Below are 23,274 nucleotides of genomic sequence, written 5' to 3'. Positions count from 1 at the left end.
GAGCCTAACCTAAGGACACTGGAAATGCAGTGTTACTTAATACTGAGAGGTTCACGTAGTAGCAGAACAGAAACATTTAATGCTTTAGGAATTATGACGTGTTAGACTGTGATCTGTTACTCTACATCTCAACTGTACTGACAGCCAGTGAAAGACAAAGGGAAGCTTGAGAGCTATGCTGAATGATAAACAAAATCCACACAAATGCTTAGAATCTAGAATTCCAAACAGAAAAAATGAACTTTCTAACTCACCAGGAAGCAAAATGGGATATTGGGGGGTGGGGGGTTGTGAGAATACATCTGATATTAGAGAAACAGTATTTCCATGCCTTTTCATAAAGCTATTAAAATGGCATCGAGAATAAAGGGAAACTCACTTTTTAAAAGCACTCTGCAATAAAACATGCTGTACAACGGCATGCTCCTCAGTATGTAGGGAGCATGTACTTTCCTTATCTGAGTTCAGAGATGTTTCAGAAGCACTGTCCATTAAGGGAGTGCTTCTCATTATTTGGACATTCATAAATTAGTAACGAGATGTCAGCCCCACAGCCTGTAGAAGGTACTGCGGTAAGATGTGCAAAGGCTGTTGATGGAGGCAAGAAATGCAAGTCAGGCTAAGCTAATAAGATGAAAAAGGAGACTGTGGGGAGAAGCAAGCCTCCACTCTCCCTTGTGGAAGCATAAAGAATGAAAAGTGAAAGTGCCACCCACTGCTTTGGGTAGCCAGAATGCAGGTGCTTCTCCAAGCTGAAGTCTAGGACACTAGTTGCTTGGTACACAACCTCAGAGTATTTTGAAGGCCGACCTCTAGCACAGGGTACTTCTGTTAAATATCTTCCAGATCTTGGTGGCAATGGGAGCTGACAATTACCTGAAAAAGGCTGTAGAACAGCTCTCTCTCTGTTTCGGGTACCATCCTTCATGCTGCCAACTTCTGATGTTGCATGCACAGAGGACCGTGCAGCCAATGCCTATATAGTCTCTACTGTTTTGTAGTATTGGAATTTTGTCAAGACATGCTGCTTTACTCCAGGATAAGCCAAGAAGAGGTGAGAACAGGAACATCTCAAGAGACTTGAGCTAACTGGCATGAAAGCTTGGTATCAGAATAAACTTGGCAGTAATTCTGAAAAATGAATTTTGCTGTACTTGCTGAGGTTACCATCAGCAACAGGAGGCAATGGTAGACAGAACACCTAGGGTACCAGAACACCTGGACAGACTACCAGGTAAAAGGACCAGTTTACTGAAGTTCCCCTAATATACAAACAAAAATGGTCAACAGCCATCTTGCTCTTTCCTGAACTTCTGTAACATCCCGGTAACACATGTAATGCAATAATTTGTCTATCAATATAGATTATTGTGTGCAATAGGATCAGTAGTCCGAGAGTGACAAGTAATTTCAGGTCATCAGAAAAGGGATCAGTAATACCAAGGAAGAGTTGAGGAGGGAGAAGAGATGATTAAAGAAAAGGGCCTGGGAATGCTGGCAGGAAAATTAAACTGCTCGGAATAACAAGGACAATTAAGGACATTTTCAAAAGTTTAAGTATACTTGGGGGTGAGTTTTCATACAAGTTTCCTAGCTCACCAAAGTGTCTAGGATTGCAGAAGGTTTTAATATACTTTAATATATTTTATTAGAATAACTGATATAGGTGGTAAACAACGTTTTCAAGCATGCAATTCCCCATCAAAGGCTGATCTTCATTGTGTTGAAAGCAATTGCTAAGCAACAAGAATACATACTTTTTCTTTACAGTACCACTATTATTTACCTGTTTCTAAGCCATAATTGCCAGGATTAAATAAAAAGCCAGGGAAGAGGCAACTGTGAAATGTCCTACATGCTGCAGTAGGAAAGGAAGACTGGCTAGTTGACTTTTCACAGCACTTTCAGTCGGTGGCAGAGTAATTAGTTAATTCTTCCATACAGCACACTCTCTAGAAGCACATTTAGATAAAAACAGTTAGGAAGCTCCCCTCTGTTACCTCGGTCATTGTTCCATCCATACACATTAGCAAGGCATCCCCAAAAGATAATGCCAACCTGACAGCAAATTAATTAGAAAAATTATTCCAAGGGATTGCGGTTTGCTGGTACTACTTTTACTTCATTTTCAAAGGAAAGAAATGTAGGTGAAACTTATTTTTAACCAAGTAGAGAGTCTCCTTTTCAGAAATCCTGGCTTCTAGTACTCTGTTTTCAAAAGCAGAAATAAAGATCTTTTTCAAGCTTTCAAACAATTTGAAAATTACGACTATTATGTGTGCCAGTCATTATAAAATGTAAAACACAGATCCCCCGCATATTTTTAATTGTTGTTAAAGCAATTTGCTGTCTAAATGCATACATGTAATACGTGCTCCCGAAGCAATAAAGAGAATCTGTTCCTTTGTACTTGTTAGTCCTGGAAGGACTTTGATGGTCCCTCCTACATATCAGTGTTTGCTTGGTTTAAGTCTGGCATCTGTGCAAACACAGGATTGTAAAGGTCACTCAGGAGAGATGGCCATCTCTAGAACCTTTATTAATAGTTGAGGATGCACAAGGGAAGGACTTAGAATCTGACTATTAGAAGCCAGTATCATTTTTTTAGACTATAATTTGAACACATTTGATGTAAAAAAACCTATTGGGCCAGCAACATTATGGAATCTCACAGCACTGCCACTACTTAACATCTGGATTTCTGCCAAATGTACAGGGTAGAAGATGGGCTGGGAGAGGATCTACAATGGACTTCCAGGAGAGAAACTCTAGAAGCCCATAAGCTCCATTAGCTCAGAGAGAGATGAACAGGCAATGTGATCCCAAGTAGGAGGCAGTGAAATCACTGTTCCCCTCCACCAGGTCAGCTAAATCATATTGCCATTATAAAAGGAAAGGGTTGATCAGAGTAGGAGTGATCATGCAGGAGACTAGAAATTGGAACTAGAATTGGGTCATTGAAGCAAGTGATGAGTTTGGAAGAACAGAGCAGCTGATGAACGTCTGTTTTTGTGAAAGGACAGAAGAACAAGATTTTGAGGAAAAGGGGAAAAGTAAACCAAGGTAAGGGAGGAAAAAAAAGCTATAAAATGACAATTTTCTCTTGGCCTAAACCAATAAAGACACGTGAAATGAGAAGTTATAATAGAGAGTCAAGAATATGGGAACAGTCACTTGTACTGGAAAAGAACTCAGTTAAAAAGACTGCAGTAGAGGAGGGAATAAATTTGTGGTGGAAATGTCACAGGTCTGACATGGATGTGATCTTCAGTTTGACGCCTAAGGCAGAAGATGTAATTGCTGAGATGAGCCAGCGCTGGGAATAAATAAGAGCAACCCAGGCAATGGGAGACAGGCAAAGGTGCGAGGGGGAGGTAAGTGAATCAAACAAAAGAGAAATGTCTAGGAGGAAACTTAGAGCAAGACAAAAAAATATATCAATGAACTGGAAGCTCTAGAAACATAAGTGGCCAGGAAAACAGATGCCAAGGAATAGTGCTTCACTGTGAAAATAGAAGTCACTGTGGACAAAAATCTAAGGATAGGAAATGACAGCCAAGGCTTTAAGTCAGAGCAACGGCTGGTAAGACAGAGCTGGGAAGGTGACAGTGATACGAAAAGAAGAGCTGGATGCAGTATTGCTAAAACCTGGAAAAGATTCCAAGAAAATAAAAAAAGCTGTACAGCCAGTGTTATACATAAGCATGTGTTTGTGGTGGAGAACTTAAATCTTTCCAGTGATGGAGTTAGTTCTCTAGACACAACAGAAGGGGAGAAAAAGGGAAGAGAAAGGTGAAGAGTATCAGCTGAAGAGACTGACACGAAAGGAAACGAAAAAATATGTACTTCATGACTTCTTTATTTCCTTTCTATCATGACCAAGAGGCACACTATGTCCATCCCACTCGTGAGTGCTACTGATCACATTAGAGGCAGAATCAGTATTAGTTAATTCTACCCCATCCTAAGTCCCAATTTTACTTTTAGCTCCCTCAGAGTAGCAGCAAATCTGATTATAGCCTCTACCTAAACATATACCTATGATTGACATTTTAAACCATCATACCAAATTCTGATGCTTTACAATAGTAATTTAGCCTGAATAATAAGAATTCACCATTCTAATTTGAGATGCATTTGATCAGCCATATCTTCCTACAACACAGTAAAGGAAAGCCACAACACAGCACAGTGATCAAGCTTCTAAAAAATGCAATACAGACCTAGTGCTTAACAATAATATAAATGTAACAGCAAAGAAATATTATCTGGAAACTGTGAAGATATGCTGATGTAGTAAACTTCTTCAACCCTCCCTTAATAAGGTTTTCTTTAATAGAAGGCTGAGCAAAGCCTGAGATGCTGAATGAGAGGCAGAAATATATCACTAATTACTGGTTTGCATGACAAATTTCCCACATTTAAGAGGCAAAAAAAAATAACAACAACAATTCACTGCAATTCATATTACCATTGGAAGATATGGGGTTTTTTGATATTTAATAGTTTAAAATTATATAGGTTGTATCTCCATTCCCACAGATCTAGGGGCCTCCGAAATTTTCTGAAGGGCAGACACTAATAATTCTCGCACAGGCCTTTGAAGCGATGTTTTGGAGCGCTATGAACGGTCACAGAAGAGAGAACCACAGTACCTAGCAACCCATCGGTTTGCAGTGTAAGAGCTGAGCCAACTGCAAAAGAAAGAAGCAACTGGAAAAGTCTGTCCTTATTTATTTTAGAGAGTCAGGACACCAGCACAAAGAAATTAACCACATCTATGAGCTTAGCAAAGGTTGAACAGGACCCACCCTATATAAAAGGCGACCTTTTGAGCTCTTCCCATTTCATTAGCATTCAGTCACTTTCAAACAGGCTATTCCTCATTCCATAAGCAACTTGTATACTAGTTTTTGGTTTAGCACCCAACAGTTGCAGCCTCTGTATATTATTTCATTTTTTAGGTCTTTAAAACATCTAGTATCTCTAACAAGGTCAAGAAGATCCAGAACGCTTTTCAGATTAGTCACAAATAAATGAATTTCATCTTTAAGAAAGGTACTTTGAGAGTTTTGAGTGGCTTGGATGCTCATCTGTTCACACTGAATTAGTAATCTATGTTAACCAGGTCATTCTACCACTTGAATAGAGCACTACAAGGTGTCCTCTGTCACAGAAAAATTTTTTGCATTCAGGACATGGATGAAGAATTCAGTAGTAACAGCAAGCTTGATGCCTTTCACCTGGCATTTAGTCCTTAAACTGGATTTGGTACATTTTTTTTCCCCCCCCACAGTAAACCACACCATAGAAAGATGGAGACACAATTTATGTGAGTTCCTTGTGCTTTTTAGTATTTAAACAAAAAAGTACAATTTCTTACCATGTCACAATGCCATTTTTTTTCTTACAGGTATTTATGTTGTTATCTCCTAGTAGATACATATGAGGAAATAAATCTATATACTATAAGCCCTTGGGGCATGATGTAAGATACCTTATTTGTAATGGTAATTTCCTTAGCAACTTTGATTGTGCTTGATTTAGAGTATTTCTCAGGGAACATTTAAACGCCTTCTATATTATCCATAGTGAGTAATCACATATGTCAGACCAATCTGTATTACTTGCGATTATTTTCTCATTTCAGAGCTATAGATTAATATTTTACAAATTAATTCAATAAACCAACTTATTCTTCACAGGCAGAGACCTCTGGGGTGACTCCAGACAAAAGAGAAGCCAATGCAAAACAGTCTTACAATTTCAGAAATCCTTTACATCCGATGTGATGAGAAAAGGCTTTATGCTACTACAGAGACATAGCACGAAGGAATCTCTAGAAAGATATTTGCTTGGACAGGCTAGCTAACTTCCCACCAGGCTGCTGTTTTATTCCTTTGGTGGTGTGTTCTCCGACTGTGATTAGCATTAGCTGCACCTGTCTGTGCCGGTGAGTAAGCACCTCATCTCGCACGAGTCACCAGCATTCGACAGCCGGGATCAGGTCTTCGCTCAACGCTGTGCGGAGATGCCTCTGCAGATGCCTCCATGCCCATGTCCAGAGGCAGCTATGGGCACCATAGCTACTGGCCAGTATCACCCATTGTACTTCAGTCACAGATAACCTCCTTGTTAAATATGACAAGCAAACAAGTATCAGTGTCTGTAATTTTCATGTAACTAGAATGAAAATGACATAATCCAATAACAAGTGTGGAAAAAAAAAAATCAACATTGTTCTGTCAGAGCAACATTCTTACTGATAAGAGCTAATCCTATGTAACCAATTCAGGCATCCACTTTGTCAGGACATTTCTGCATCCTGCCATACATTCCCCTGAAAAACTACAGCTAGGTTTGGTTGGCAACATCTCCACTCACACAGGCAATGGAAAGGGTACAAAAATGAATGCTTAGCCTTGGACAATACTCCTCCTTTCAAAGAAAGGACTTAAATCATTTTCATGAGCAAACATATTTCTCTGTTATTGGTCTCACCTGTGACAGCTGAATAGGAACAGAAAATTTCACCATTAATCCGAGTCTGCTTCGGTCTTGTATTTTACTTTTGCTCTTCCAGACTCTTAGGTCTGCAGCAGTTGACTGACAAAACATCATTCCAGTTTGCATGCAAGTTATTTTAATTACTTTATGTTTCAGATCATCTACACCTTATCAGCTCACTCAAATTAAATAGTATCAAGTTTACAATGTGCATTTATTTATAGTTATCTTTCCCTAGAGAAGCCCCAACACAGACAGGTAAAGCTCACTACATTTACTGTTCAACAGCATGGTTGTTAACCACCAGCTTTGCCAAGTGCCTCGTGTTTTGGTGCTGGGAAACAATAGAAAACGCATTGTGCACAATTGTCAGAATTCACATACAGCTTTGTCCATTACAGTTTAATTAAAGGAATAAATTCACAGCCAAAACCCTAGAGACCAGTGCACTGCCAGTGCCAATAAAAACAGGGTTAAAGAGAGGAGGTAGCTGTAGCCTGTCCAAGTATAGAAGAAGTCTCATGTTTTTCTTAATGGAAAGACTGTGTCCAGCAACAGGTAACGAGCCTCCCAGAGCAGCAGTCGGGGTGAGAACCTGCAGAACGTGACTGAGGCCGGCAGCAGAGGACAACGCTACATTCTCTAATTCTTTCCAATGATGCTCTCAATATTATCAGGGTCTCTGTTGAAAGGACCCAAGAAGGAATTGATACAAAAAATAACTTTAAAAAGACTCCAGGAGGACACAACATAGCTACTGAAAACACATAAGAGAAAGTCTAAAGGCATTTGACACCCACCAGTGCCAGGTAGATACAGACCACAAGTAATTTATTGAGATTAGTCAGTACTTGGAGGAGTTGATTTCCAGTTATCCTGGAGATGTTGTGGCAAACACAAACCAAGAAGAATCGTCCAGGGACAGCTTTCCTACACCCACACACAGAAGAAGTCACCAGTCACAAACACAAGCCGTATCACACGAGGCTGTCGGGCAGGAGCTGTCTCCTCACATAGACACAGACCCCGAGACACACAGTGCAACTGCAATCACTGGAGACGAAGGGCAGGCTCCACTGGCCTGCCTTAGCATCTCTGTCTGGCACTAGCCACAACCACTGAAGACAACCGAACCCAAGGACGAAGGGTTTAACACTGGCAGAGTGAATAGGTTTATTCTGTCCTGACAACAGAAGCACTCCTATCTCAAGGGGGACTTGCAATCAGAGGAACCACTCACAGCAGAGCAGAGATAATTGATTGTTGTTAGTAAACTGATTTTAGTAGCTTGCTTACAAGTATTTAGAAATGTGATTTATAAGTGGACTTTGTTGAATTTTGGCTGGGAGATGAGTGCTTGTCTGTGGAATCAAACTCCAAGCATTTAAGCTTCCCAGACACACAACTTCCAGGGTGGGAGCTGCAGAAGCAGGTGGTCTGTTAAACAGGCATGGCACGATGCTGGAAAATAGAGTTCCATCCCAGCCCCAGAGCAACCTAAATACACTCATCTTTTCTGTTCCCTAATCCCTTCTCAAATACAATGTTAGACTCCATGGCTTACTCCTCTACTGCTTGACAGCACTGTAAGACATGAGAGGCCATATGACGGCGTGCAGGCCACGTGGCATGGCCAAATTGGTATGCTGGCACCGGGATTCACTCTTTCTCTTGCACCGTATTGCAGAGCTTCAGCGATAGTTCAGGCATCGCTGAAAAAATGTGTAGGCACATGCCACACACAGTGCTGGTCACCATGCTGCGGGGGCACGACTCTGCCTGCTGCCAGCAAGCAGGCATGGAAAGAAAGCTGGGAGGGACTGGAAAAGACAGATCATTTTGATGCACCTAACATTTACTTTTGTTCTGTTGTGGGTTTTAGAGGTACACTCACCTTCACAGCAAAATTTAAAACAACTTCTTTGCTTGCACAACAGCACAGAACAGACCACCACCAGAACCATCATGGGTAATACTGAACAAAAATTTATCTAATGCCATGGATCAGCTGAGAACCAGAAGGTAGTTCTCCAGGTAACAAAGCAAACTGGGTTTGATCTTTCCTTTCAGATGAAGTTATCATTAGTCAGAAGTTTAAAGATAAAAGAAAGTTGTGTCAAAGTCTTGTCTGGTTCAGCTTTTATATCAACTGTATTTCCATAATCTCCATTTATTTTATATTCTTGGGAAGATGAAGTTTGAACATAATATTTCAGAAGCTTCATTGTCTTTTGCTAATTAACAGTGACTCACTTCTTTCCATTCTAGATACATTTCAAGCTGTCTTATTTCATTCTGGATCAAGGTATATAATTATAATTGAATCATTAAAAGCCTTTTTTATGTGCCTACAGCTACCTCTGTTCTGAATGAGTAGTGTTTCCAGGCAAATCTTGCAGCACCAAACTTCAGGATCATCTTCAGTAAAATTACTGGGCTCACCTTGCAATTCATACAAAAAGGGGATGCTATCATTTTGAGCACGTAAGCAGACTAAAATCCAACAAATCAAATAAATGCAAACTAAGAAAAAGATTATATTGCAATAACAAAATATAAATTAGGTACAAAAAGACATTTATAAAACAATGACATTTTTAATTCAAAAGCTATGATTAATCCAATATTATGTTTCATCTTAAAATTCCTGTATACCAACTACACCACACATAAATCATAGTTATTCTATTTAGGCCTTCTAGAACACATAAAAATAAAAAAACATTCCAACTGAGAAGATGATCCAAGAGCTTCAAAAACTGACAGCAACAGACAATGTCTAAATATAGGCAGTCAAAACACTTATCTGTGTATTTTTAGCTGAGAAAGTAACTTCAGTGATAACTCAGAGATAGCACAAATTATCTCTGCAGCAGTTTCTTTTTAGATAGGTTTGCATTTGGACTGACTATGTACAAAACAAGCAAGCAGTGACCCCTATATATTTGGGTTGCCCACCATTTTTTCCTATTATGAAGGATTCTTGCAATTTATTTTTATGAACAGATCTCCAGAATTTGTTGTGTAATGTCAGATGGGGACAGGGGTCCACCAGCAACCCCCCCGCAACCCAGCCTTCTCATAGCAGAGCCAGGGGAGCTGGCTAACTGTGAGTGCCGAGACAGCATCATGGTTTAAGTTTGTTTCTTTGATCCCTCTACTCGACACAGTTCCTGGTCAGGAAGAACCACCATTCCTTCAAACAGGTCTGTGAGGATGGGATATTCTCTGGTGGGAACATCTTACTAAGGGAGAAAGTAGCAAAATTTTAGAGAAGGCATTTCTCTAAATTAGCTCACTATCTAAATTTCTTCCTCCACGTCTTTGTGAGGTGTTAAAATGAAGCTGGAGCGGGGGGGCCAACAATGACAACAAATTCAAGGAATTTCCTCTTCCCATACTAGACAAGCAGTCCCTGCCTCCTACCTCGGTGAGCTGAAACAGATTTAAGCCTTAGTGAAATTCCTTACGTAATTTTTATGATCTACCTGTGGGCAACATAAGAACTATCTCACAACAGAACATTTTCAGCTTTTCAGAGACTATCTTGAGGGGTCACCAGCATGCCAAGCTCCTAACAATTACAGTGTTCAGCATCAGAAATGAACGTACCAGATAATATTTCTACCTACTGGAGAACAAACAAAATCACTGAGCAGACAAAATCGTTTAGGACTGTTTCCAGATCTAATACTCTTCAATACTCTCTACATCTTTCATATTGTTAGGAAACTTAGGACAAATCACAGTTAAGTCTGATTTTCAAAACTAAGCTATCACATACATTTTCCAGAAACAGCACAGTGTAATTATAAACTATTTTCCCCATAGAATATATGAGATGTTATGATGAATACAGTTGACCTCCTTTCTCAAGGTAAGTAAATGCCCCACAGAAATGCGGTACAGGCTTTTGAAATACAGGAAGCATGTTCAGTCAGAATAATTGATCCTGCTTTATTACAACAAAAACTGATGCAATTTAATAAACATTTTGGACCAGATGACATCCAGCAGTCCCTTCCAACTTCAACCATTCTGTGATTTCAATAATTTTAAATATAGGTATAAAAATAAAAAACACGTTTTTAAGGGTGGTTTTTTTTTTTCCTCCTAGGTTCTTAGTTTTCACATCATATGGGAAACCAGTTCATCTATTTTTTTTCTATTCCAAGCTTGCAGCATATTTCTTCAGTTCTTATCTAGTTGAATTTGAAATGATCTAAGAAATAAGACTTCAACCTATTTCACAGGGTATTATCCCACTGTCTGCAACAACGTTTAAAAAAAACAAAACAAAAAAGCCCCACGCTTCTCCAAAACAGCATTACTCCCTCTGAACCTCTGGTTTTCCTTCCACTGTTCCTACTTAAGCTTCCAATTACCCTAAATATTTCCTTTCTTTCCATGGATTTACAGATTTCAAATATGTAAAGGAGTGTCTCGGCATATTACCTTCTGCTTAGTTTACTAGCCTGACTACAGTTTTATTATCCTTTTTCATCCTTCGTGCAAATCACCATCCTCCTTTATCATTCTAACTTTCCATATCTATCCCTCAATTAACTACCACCAGCCTAGCAGCTTCACAGTGGCTACAAGCTGGCCCTAGCTGAAGTCAGCATTTCTGCTGACGGTTTGGTCTCAGACTCAGTGGCCTAAAATTATACTGATTTTTGGTTTTTTTTTGTTTTTTAATGTTGCATCTAATTTGCTTGCCCACGATCACCATCTGGAGAACAACGTGCAGTACTACAAGCATAGATTTGACACTACATACACGCGCCAGCCCTTGCTGTGCACGCACACTTCAGAATGCAGTAATGCAATCACACACCCTTCTTTGCACACCCCAACTTCAGGAAGATTTTTCAGATGGACATGGAAAACAGGATCAACCCCTTAATATTTTCTTTTTAGATTCTGACCACCAACCTGCACATTAGAATTCTTTCAGAAGCAAGCAAGCAAGCTATAGACCTGGTCACTGACAAATGACTAGCAATAATATAGCAAGCTCACAAACACACAAAACACTACAGTTTGCTGATTAATTATGAATGCTGTAAAAAATAATCTTAAAAAGCAAAGACAGACTCATGGTTATTTTTTTTTAGTAAGCGGCAAGAATGCGACTCAAATAGCAACCAACTCTGTTAGCAGACAACTTCCTTCAAACCTAGTGAGCTCTCATTTTGCTCCCGCAGAACAGTGAGGTAGCTTTTGCATTGGACAATCAGCAACACGCGTATTTCAATATAGCATTTAATACCAGTCTAAATGTTTAACAGAATCTCTATGCCCTGAAAAAGTGGACTCCTTACTATATTTAATATTAACCATATCAACTCTTAATAGAATTCTTAAGGCCTTTATTTCCTTACACTTCAGGACTCATCATAGAACTTACTTTTGTTTCAACACAGAAACTTGATGCAAAACTGTCAAAATGACTCCACGGACCTGAGTCAAATGTGTCGAAATGGTGTAAAGCAGAAGCTAGCTGTCAAACCTAACCCAGGAGCTGCTAAGTATCAAAAAATAGGGTAAGAGAAGTATTTGGGATGCTCTAAGTGTAGCTATAAATATATTCTTCATACCCTCATTTTTCCCTCTTGCCTGGATTTATTATCACAAAGCTTTAGTTATAAAATATGGACCAGGATTGTGGAAAACATTTTAACAGCTTTTATGAAAATACAGACAAAATTTGTGCAAAAGAAACTTATAAGACTTCTATATTCAGATTGCCACTTGAAGATCTATATCCTGTATACCTCTTCCCTTGCATGATTCATGAAAGCTATTTTATATGTGTACTGCCTTGCTATTTTCACACAAAATATTATTACATTGCAGCTGGCTTGGAATTATTGCTTTGGAGTCAGCCTGCCCATTTTTCTTTGCCGGTTACAGATCTTGTCAGATCAGCACCCGTCTCAAGAAAACACAGTTCTAATAAAAAAAATGGGAAAAAAACCCTACCACAAAGAAAACAAAAAAAAAAACAACCTCAGAAGCAGCTTTATTTTTTAGGTTCCCATGTATCTTAAGTTAAAATATTTTTGTAAGTCATGGCTCAGTCTCTCACAGTTCTTACTTTTGTATTACCACTGGAAGTTAAATTTAAGGTGATTTCTGAAAAAAATGTGACAGAAATACTACTTACAGAAGGAATAGGTTTATTTTCCTCTACCCCTCCCAAATAATATGTTCTGTATTTGAACATATTATTGTATTTGAACATCTGTTACTTTTTTCTTCAAACCACAGTTACTGCAATCCCAGGAACAGCAAAATTTCCACAATCAGTGCATTCTGAGGACATAGTCCGTAGTACAGTGCTGATGTTGCAGGTTGAATTTTGTACCATTTCAGTGATGATAGCACCAATTTTCACCTAACCAATAAGGAACAATATTTTTAAAAGAAAGCAAAGTACTGAAGCTGTTGTAATATAATCTGACTATATTCTCCATTGATAGGTAAGGTTTTGCAAACAGCTTGGTAACATACAGAGCTGTGCAAGATGCATGGGTAGTAGTGGGAAGCATTGTGTTTCACAGATGTGGCATCTCCTAAATTGCTCCAGGAAGAACCACAGATATATTATTATACGTAAACTCTCTTCCAGGTTCTCAGTTTAGAAATCTCATTTGATAACAGAAATATTTGCCATTTGGCATTCTGCTCAATACAGAGCACAAACAGTAAAATGCTTTGGAGCAATGGAGATCAGAGTAAGCCTAAATAAACCATCCAGAAGAAAGCAAAACAGTATTCCAACACAAAAACAATAAGAAGATAAATAATGAGCATATAGCAGAGATTTTGTGCTAACAGGAAATGGAAGAACTGGAAGAATGGCTCAGCAGAATGTACACCCCAAGTACACACAGCAAGAGTTTCCCCATGGATTTAATCAAGTTAACAGGAGAAAACAGAAATATCCCCAACAGAGGCAGAGCTTTTGCACCTTACAGTTCAGAGCAATCCTCTGGGATCAGGTTCTGATTTATCCCTGCCTCTCCAGAAACTTCATTATTGCTTTTCTGGTTAAGATGATAAATTTCTACAGAGACTACAATGGCTTGCACAAATAGGAAACAAAACCCTAAACTGAAGTGATTTCTTTGTTCATTATGAAATGCCCATGGAAAGCCTCACTTCCACCCTACCTGCCCTAGTAAAAGAGACAGTGTACCTTATAGAAGTTTTGTAAGTGTTTCTGAATATACACTAAATATAACAGTGTAATGAGGCACCTGTATATCAGCATGAAAAGTCAACTGTCATCACGAAATTGCTAGGAAGCTCTTTAACAATCTTACAGTCATTACAAAAGAAGATGATAGCTACTATGCACACTAGACAAATGAAATAAAGGCATTATTTCTAGGAATCATGTTTCATGTCATAATAATGAGGTGTTTCACATCTGCCTTTGAGGTTTCATATGGACAGAAATAGATTACGGAAAGCTTAGGTAAACCTACACGCTTCTGAATGAGTCCTATTGATCTCTTGTAGAAAGCATCTCCCAGGTACAACTCTATGGACCCTCAGGAAAAACACACCATATCAAGTGAATGTTAAACAATTTATATTGGACACATAAGAGTTATGATGATTTACCTTACAGAAAACCTAAATCTGGACCTTACATTACTTATGCATTTTAGTTGTGTGGACCCCAAATGATGATTTAAATCTCAGTGAAGAGTTTCCTTTTGCATGATTCACTAACTCCACTGCCTTAACAGTACCAATGAACTTGATCTTGTACAAGCTGTAGCAAGACTGTCTACCTTTGGGAACACAAACAAAGGTCAGGAAACCTCTGCATCCTGAAGCTAAACCCGGGGAATAAATCTACCGAACAATTTCCATAGCCCAGGGACAGGGGCCTAAAGCAATGCAACCTGAATATTCAGTGCTGCATTAAACGGGTAGATTTGCGGACTAACAAAGATACACGCCACACTTCCAAGGAACAGCAGACCGCCATTAGCTTCCACTGAAACGCTAGGAAACACAAGACGACTGGTAGAAGACAAATCAAGAGAGATTCTGACCAGACATATGGAGACTTTTTTCTGAGTTGAGGACAGTCATGTAGCAGGATGGGTTGCCCAAAGAGGATGTGAAGTCTCCATCCTTGGAGGTTTTCAAGGTCAGACTAGATAAAGCCCCCTGAACAACCCAGTCTGACCTCACAGCTGACCTCACTTTGAGCAAAGGTCCCTTCCAGCCTGAATTATCCTGTAAGCCTATGGAACTATGGAACTAAGAGTGGAATACTCTTTTCACAAGGAACATCCTCTTTCCCGTTCCAGTCTGAGATTTACAATGTTTAATGACATTAGGCTCCCTACATGTAAAAGCTTTTTTCCCTGCCCTGATAGCTTAAAACATGTTAATTTTCTGCCTGTGGCCTCAGCATTTTATTAAAGCTCCAAGGAAAAAGACCCATAAAAAGAGGTGAAAAAAACCACCAGATTTATAAATGGTCTTACTGGTCAGGCCAGTAGTACATCTAGCCCATGATCTTGTCTCCCACAAGATATTAAAAGCACAGAACAGAAAGGAACAGGAAGCAAGCATGTATGATACTTCCCCTCAGATATTTTCCCACTCCTAAACAACTTGCAGCTTAGAAGCTGAACAAGGGATGGAGTTTATGTATTCAGAAGGAAACCACAACAGATTACTCCTCCAAGGATCTCTTAAGCTTTCCCTGGAGCCTGTTCAAACTCTAAGAACCTACAGTATCCCACGGCACAAAGTTCCACAGTGTAACTATGAACCGCATGAAGAACCACCTCCTTGCACGTGCTTCATGCCTGCCATACCAATTTATTTGATGCCCCCTTTTTCTCATGCTAGAAGGGACAATAAGCAATAGATCAACAACTTCTTCTCTTCATACTATTTGAAAGATCTCAGTCCTATCCCTTTGCTCAGCTGTGTCTTTTCCACGCTGAAGAGTTTGAACCTCCTTGGTCAATCCCAGTGCAGAAGCTGTTCCTTATGTTTGAATCATCTTAGAGGCCTTTAACTCTTTTTAGTTCTGTTATACCCTTTTTTGAGAGGAAGGACCAGGACTGTACACTATATTCAATATTTGACCAAGTAATGGGTTCCTACCATGGCATCCTGATGTTCTATATTTTATCCACTACTCTTTTCCTTCAAATCTTTAACAATTAATTTGATTTTCTGACCATTAATAAGCACTGAACTTGCAATTCTATTGGACACAAATACAGGCTGGGCGAGGAGAGGATTTAGAGCAGCCCTGAGGAGAAGGACTTGGGGGTGTTGGTTGATGAGAAGCTCCACACGACCTGGCAATGTGCACTTGTAGCCCAGAAGGCCAGCCGTATCCTGGGCTGCATCACAAGAAGCGTGACCAGCAGCAGGTCGAGGGAGGTGATTCTCCCCCTCCGCTCTGGTGAGACCCCACCTGCAGTACTGCGCTCAGCTCTAGGGACCCCAACATCAGAAGGACATGGACCTGCTCAAGCAAGTCCAAAGGAGGGCCATGAAGATGATCAGAGGGCTGGAGCACCTCTCCTATGAGGACTGGCTGAGAGAGTTGGGGTTGTTAGATAGATAGATAGAGATATCTATCCCCACCTCTACTCTGCTCTGGTGAGACCCCACCTGCAGTACTGCGTTCAGCTCTGGGGGCCCCAACATCAGAAGGACATGGACCTGCTCAAGCAAGTCCAGAGGAGGGCCACGAAGATGATCGGAGGGCTGGAGAGCCTCTCCTATGAGGACAGGCTGAGAGAGTTGGGCTTGTTCAGCCTGGAGAAGAGAAGGCTCTGCGGAGACCTCAGAGCAGCCTGCCAGTACCTAAAGGGGTCCTACAAGAAAGCTGGAGAGGGACTTTTTACAAGGGCATGTAGTGACAGGACAAGGGGTGATGGCTTTAAATTGAAAGAGGGTAGATTTAGATTAGATGTAAGGAAGAAACTCTTCACTGTGAGGGTGGTGAGGCACTGGAAAAGGTTGCCCAGAGACACTGTGGATGCCCCATCCCTGGGAGTGTTCAAGGCCAGGTTGGATGGGGCTTTGAGCAACCTAGTCTAGAGGAAGGTGTCCTTGCCCACGGCAGGGGGGTTGGAACAAGATGATCTTTTAAGGTCCCTTCCAACCCAAACCATCCTATGATTCTATCCTATACCCAGGATCTTGCTCCTGAGTAGTAATATCGTTTTGCAGCTACAATTCTTTCTTGCTCAGATATATCACTTTGTATTTAGCTACACTGAAATTTTCCTATCACTTTATTGCCCACTCACTGAGTCTCTTAATGCTCATATCATTTCAAAGCTGTTTCAACAGAATGGCACGTACTGGGCTTACACAAATATAACCTGCATCTGGGGTATATTTCATGCAGAACTGAATCACAATATAGAAGCCCAAACAGCTTGGGGAACAGATCCCGCTTGCACTGCTCCTACACAAAAAAATCTTGATCATGACTGTGCTCCCTGAGAACGTGGTCAGGCCTCGAGTCACTGGAAATTGCATAGGTAAGGAACTGCCTGGCATGAGGTAGAGAACACTGCTAAACTAGTCAAAAGCCCTTGATGACTAGAACTTAAACAGAAAATGGGAAAGATTAGACCAATTTCCTGCCCAGCTGTAAGAGCAGTCAATTTAACTGGTGCCCAAGTCAGAAAGGTGAGGGGGTGCAAAGATGCCTGTGTAACCATGTGTTGGAACAGCACTCTGCATCACGGTCACAGTAACCAGCAACATCAAACTTGCTATACGGCTATGAACAGATACGATAGATTCAAGCAAAACAGAGAAGTCAGAAGCTATCTGCTCACTTACAATAGATTAACAGCAGTAAAGAAATAGCAGTAACCTGAGTACCACTTACAAGTGTTTTCTCTTTGACTGGCATACCCTTCAAGAAAAATACATGTTGTGTGACACAATGCACATATTGATTCGGCTGTAATGGAAGAGAGGAGCAGCAATGCCCCCTTGTGTTACAAGGGAAACTAATGATAAATCCATTGCAATTCCTTGCATTTTCCCTTGCATTTTCCTAAATCGTGTATGAAGGTGTAGTCAAAGAGCAGAACTAAGTCATTCTTAAAAGCACATCTTATGAGTAGGCACTCAATCGTCTGGCAGGCAAGATAATAAATTGCTGCAGATACACAACAGGCAACACTCATAAAATGCTCATAAAGGTAAACCAACCCTTTTATTGTCAAAATTCACAATCCATCTGAAATTAGATAACTCATTTTGTTAAATTTATCCACAGCAATTAAATGCAAAAATTGAACAAAAGCTCCTGCTAATTCTTCCTTGATTTCTGTATCTCATCTATTCAAGTGCATAGTTTAAAAAAACTATTTTCAGTAGCAAAACTGTTTTTAAAGGACTCTAACAAATGAATTTAGGATGTCCTCTCTAATTGTTCAAATGCAAACTGAAATGCCAGCTTTGAAGAGTGCTGAGCTTAACAGAAGCTAAAACCCGATTCAGACTTGGAAATAATGATGTGAACATGTCTTGCAGCCAGCAAATGAAATTGAGAGTGGAGTATTTAAAAAACTAGAATCAAAAGCACACTTGAAATCTGAAGTTTAAAGTACAGGTTTTAAGGTTACATTGCAATGACATTTCAAGATTCATATGGCAAGCTGGACATCTAACCTTATTTTGCCATTAAAATCTACCATTGCAATTCCAACGCATGAACACTCTGGGCTTTGTCTTCCTCTCCTCCCTCTAGATGAATTTCCTTGTTTTGGCACTTAACATTCAGTTTCTGTTTTAGAACTCACCTCTTAGCAATTCCCTTTTAATCAGCTCTCTGATAGTTTCTTTGGGACTTTTCTTGAGCTTAACATCAGATTCAAATACTTTTCCAAGCCTTTCTGCTAACACTTGGACAGGAAACAGCCAGAGAACTAAACCCTTTTTCTTCAATCTGCTGTAGAAGAGTCTACCATCATCCTGAACTCTTCTGTGAGTGGAAAGCTAGTAACACAAATCCTCTGGCCAAGATCAGAATTTACAACAAAATTTTCATGAAGATGCACAAAAAAAGTGAACAGAAGAGGTTTTAACAGAAGTAGAATTTCAAAAAAAGACAATTACTTTGTAAATTTATATCCATGATACACCAACTGATAGACATCAACAATACTGATTAATACATACAAGACGATTATCTAGTGCCTTTCAAAAAAAGAAAAAAAAAAGAAAAGAAAAAAACCACAACCCCAAACCAGAAAACAAAACAAAACAAAAACCCCCAACTGTGTAAGATTCATAACAAAGGGAAATAACCTACCAGTCTTGGTAAGTGGTGATTGCAATACTTGGAGGTGTCAACAAAGGCAGAGTTGTTGGTCTACAGACAATGTCTCTGTCGGGTGTCCTTGCTTTTTCTGTTTGTCTTTGGGATAGTGGTGGTAACTGCAAATTACCAGAACAACATCTTCTTCCTCTCCAGAGGTCTATGCCCAAAGCATGGCTGGAAGTACTATAGGACTTACTCAGCCCACACTCCAGGTAATCCAGAGCATTCTGCAAGGACAGGAAAGCCACTGCAAACAAAGTTCTGCAAACAAACATTTTCCTACATGCGGATAAAACACATTCAATTTTTGTTCTACAGCCATAGCTACTCACAAAAGATAACTGTATGATGAAATCTTAGCAGAGTCTGACTGTGCTGCACTGTTATTTTATCAAGTTATGAATGAACTTGAAAATTCACTCATAACTTGTTGAAGCTAAATTCAACAGCTAATTCTAAACTAATTGAACAATTCAATAATCCAGGTCACCTTGGCGATATGTTAAACTTTTGATATTTTAAACTTTTTCAGAGAACATTCTACTCAACATCCATCTAAAGTATCATTTCTCTGCACAGCACAACCACACTGGTTTGCCACTTTTTTTGAGGAATCACCAGTCAGAGAAAGGTGCCAAGAATATTGGACTTAGGCACATCCTGAATCATCCAAAAGCTATTCAGTGAGAGGAACTCCTGGCTAGGCTACCCTACCCTATGTCTGGCATTGCTAGTAGAAGTAGTCTCAAAAAAAGGTTTTGATCAGTTCAAGCAGTTTTTCCTTTTCTAGTTTCTAGCAATTTTTACTTAAAAACATCACCATGATCGCAGAACTGGCTGTCAAGTCTTCTGAAACCCAAGCCAAAAGTTCTCTCACAGCGGAACAGCACTGCCAGAGGATTGTCAGTTTTGGTCTTACTCAGAGAATTTAGCTAGTCAAATATAGTTGTCCAATATCAATGAGAATACTTCTGTATTGCGTGTGATGAGCTACCAGTAGAAGCTGGAGGGTTATTATAATCGGTACATATGTATCTATGGCAACCGCTCTACATTTTTCCTCTTCTTCTACCTGCTCCTGAATTTTGATCTCCGCCCTGCTCTCTCCACCCTTCGTAGACCTTTCCAAGCCCACCTTACAGCCTCCCCAAATCCCTTGGTTCACTTTCCCTCCAAACTGCTACCACTGCGGTCTCCCAGCCAGCACTGAGTGACTTAAAAAAAGAATGGTTTGATTTTCCATAATCAGTTATTAGGTCCTTCATGAATAAATACAAGTAGCATGAGTCCTCCATTGCCTCATAGTTTCTATTGGAAAATATGTTCTCCATTGTCATGAGACTATTAAAGTAGTCAACTCTGTGGTACTTTCTACTCTCTTACCTCAGCAAGAAATCTCAACATGGGAAGGAAAGGCAAAACTGGTGAGAGAAAGGCATACTACCAGTTTTCTCAACTTTGCCTACTTGCTTGCCCATCCCACAACCATGAGAAGCATCCAGACAAGAAACAACATGGCCCACAGCTACTTTACTCCTTGTATATAGCCTGAAGTGCTATGAGGCAAGCTGGTGCAGATTCATGAAGTTATTAAGGCATCAAAATCATAAAGACCTAGCTGGAAGTATAAAATGTTTGGCATGCTGTGTTTCCAAAAATATGCTAGAGATCTTCAGTGATCCAAACCCTACTCTTTCACAGCAAAAAAATCAGGTCAAAAATACTCCTAGGAATCCCAGAAAGGAAAGCCTGCCTTCTATATGAGGATCTGACTTAACCTGCCTTTATTAATAATCTCTGTAAGACTGTTTAATTTTTGTTGTTATTATTTAAGAAATGTACAGCAGAGTATTCTAGCTTCCCATTAGATTTCAGATGTCTGCTTTCATTAAAATCAGCAAGAACTGAGTGGACCCAGCATCAAGCTCAGGCAAACTGACTATGAAGCAGTGCAACATGTGGTCCAAGAGTGTAAAAGAAACACTTATTGAAGGAGTGCTATAGGATCCACTAACTATTGGGTTCCACTCCTCCACTGTATTTTCATATACATTCCATGTGGTTTTCCATCTTTGGCGAGCCTCAGCTGTGACAAACAAAACAATTAAGGCTGCAGTTATCATGCCATCACTACAAACTGATACATTTCTCCAGGGAATGAGAACTGGATTTTAATTAATAGGGGATTATAATGATGATTAGCAAGTCTAGTAATGGAATAACACATGCATCATCACATTAGGTGTTCAGCAACAACAGTGGGGAGAGATGCTGAAACACTTGTAAGTAGACAAGTACAGCACATGCGCCAAGATGGGATCCAGAACAGAGCTTCTATAAGGTATGCAAATGTTCCCTGCTGCCTGCCAGCACTACACTGACCAAGACCAGTAAAGGGTATGCTCTGCTTAAGACTCCTCTAAACTTCTCACAGTATGGGCATTGGTTTGTTTGTTTTTCAATGTGCCAGGCTTATTTTCTGCTTATTATATGAGCTGCAAGCAACTATAAGGAAATCAACAAGTAACCAAAGCAAAACCAGCTGATACTTACAAAAGACAACAAAACTAACTTTTTATCTCATTTTCATAAAGTACTGGGGAAAATAAAACATGCCTTTAGAAGAAACTTACCTCATCTGCAGTTACTGTCATGACACTTCTGCTTTTCTTCATTATCGAGATCAAAGCACACCCCGTTATAAAAAATTCTTATTGTTAAATCCAATTTCTTCAGACGGGCAACCTGAAAGAAAAAAATTGTATTTTTCAATGACAAACTGGTTTTGATAAGAAACTATGGAGCTAACTGCTAACATCCCAGCCGATTGATAACTTGCTGCCCATTTTCACAGAACACTTGGCAGCATGTTATGCAAGTGTAGCTCTCTATTAGTGAAAGGACAATTCAATGTTTAGTAAAATCATGTTAAAAGTAACCAGTATTCACAAGGCTCTGCAATCTAAGCAAGTCTTGAAACATGTCTAGTAATATGGGATCAAAGCTAACAGGTTGTACTTGCAGAGAGTTTTGTTTAAATGAGCCCTATTCAGAGGTATAGTATAGAAGGTCTCCAAGAATGGCTTGAGCTGGGTCTCATAGAAAAGGAATTGCATTTGTATGCAATTCTAAGATTTAATCATAACTCACAAACATTATTTATTATTACACTGGCACGCACACACCACTTCAGCCACTAAATTACAGCCTTCTTTAGAGGGTGACACTGCAGCCACTTTGAACTATGCAAGCGTGCTAAGGGGAATGAAACACAGCCGAGCAGCTGAAGCAGCAGGAGAAACCAGCACAAACAAACCCCCTTGGAGTGTTCCCAGGTCCCCTACTCTTTCTTGCTGTGGCTTTAGTGCTCATAAAAAATAAGCTACATTCATGATTATATAGGGAGAACACTGAGGGTTGTGGGGTTTTTCTTTTCTTTCCCCAAAGAACAGGTAGAGCTGGAGCACCACTTTTGTGTGCTGACAAATTTTCTCCCCTGCTTGGAAGGATTATCTTTGAGGTAGAAGACTGCTGAAGGGCCGCTGTTCATAAACTTTGCTGCTGAAGCCACCACAAAAAACTGTGCAACAGTTTCAGGCTTGGCGATGTTAGACTTCTAACATGTTGTTAACTCTGAGAAATCAGGGATTTTTAACTGTATTCAGACCACCTGTTCACGCAGTGCAAATTCAGGACAGCAATAAGCAATTCAGACTGCCTGCAAAAAAGGGCTGCCAGACCCTGGCCATCTACCCAGCTGATGAGGAGCAGATATGGCATCAAAATGGCATCTCTTCCCTGCCACCACCAGCAGTCAAGGTCCCAGAAAGCAGGCAGCCCGCACCACTCACTTTTATCGTGAGGTTCAAAGCCCTGGCAGCAGGTACTGAAAGCCATCTTCCACAGCAATGGCTGGTCGTACAAACCTGTTCTTTGGTGTCGTCGTCATCCCCCCAATGAATTCAGGAGTCTACACACTTAAGCGTGGCAGCTCAGCTTGGCTTACAGCCACAACGCAACTGTGTCATCAAGGGTTCAGATTCAGCTTAACACCATTGTGCCCAAGTGAAATACTATTTAGCTTGCACCTCTTCCTATGTAAAAATCAAAAAAGCTTAAAGAAAAAGAACCACACTAACTCTCAGGCATAGCATCTGAATACAGAGCGGTGCCTCTGATGACAGAGGTCTAAGGACATCTTAGTCTCCAAGAGCTAACTGCTCATCTGCTCTTCCATGCACAAGCGAAGTGCTGTAACAAACCTGCTTCCCTCTAAACCAGATCACTCTGGGGAAAAGAGAGAGAGAGAGAGAGAAAGAGGACAAAAACAAACTCAAAGGAAACACTAACACACAACACCAGCACTGTAGCTGAGTCTGCCTGCAGTTCTGGCTGTGGCACAGGCACCTCCAGTTGTTTTC

The 23,274-nt window shown here is 40.1% G+C and overlaps 1 protein-coding gene across 1 annotated transcript in view; it reads right to left on the bottom strand.

The window, feature by feature from the left end:
• The window catches only part of PDE4B (phosphodiesterase 4B), a 220,742-nt gene that overhangs the window by 173,476 nt on the left and 23,992 nt on the right, over nt 1–23,274 (bottom strand). The window contains exons 2-3 of the mRNA XM_030032360.2: nt 21,487–21,598; nt 18,845–19,080 (exon numbers count right to left, since the gene is read on the bottom strand). Coding sequence (XP_029888220.1) covers nt 18,845–19,080; nt 21,487–21,528 — 278 coding nt within the window. The 5' untranslated portion in view covers nt 21,529–21,598. The remainder of the gene's footprint in view (nt 1–18,844; nt 19,081–21,486; nt 21,599–23,274) is intronic.

Source organism: Aquila chrysaetos, chromosome 12 (assembly GCF_900496995.4).
Source record: "Aquila chrysaetos chrysaetos chromosome 12, bAquChr1.4, whole genome shotgun sequence".
NCBI lineage: Eukaryota > Metazoa > Chordata > Aves > Accipitriformes > Accipitridae > Aquila > Aquila chrysaetos.
The sequence above is the reverse complement of the archived record's forward strand: the minus strand, read 5'-3'. Positions and strand labels throughout refer to the sequence as shown.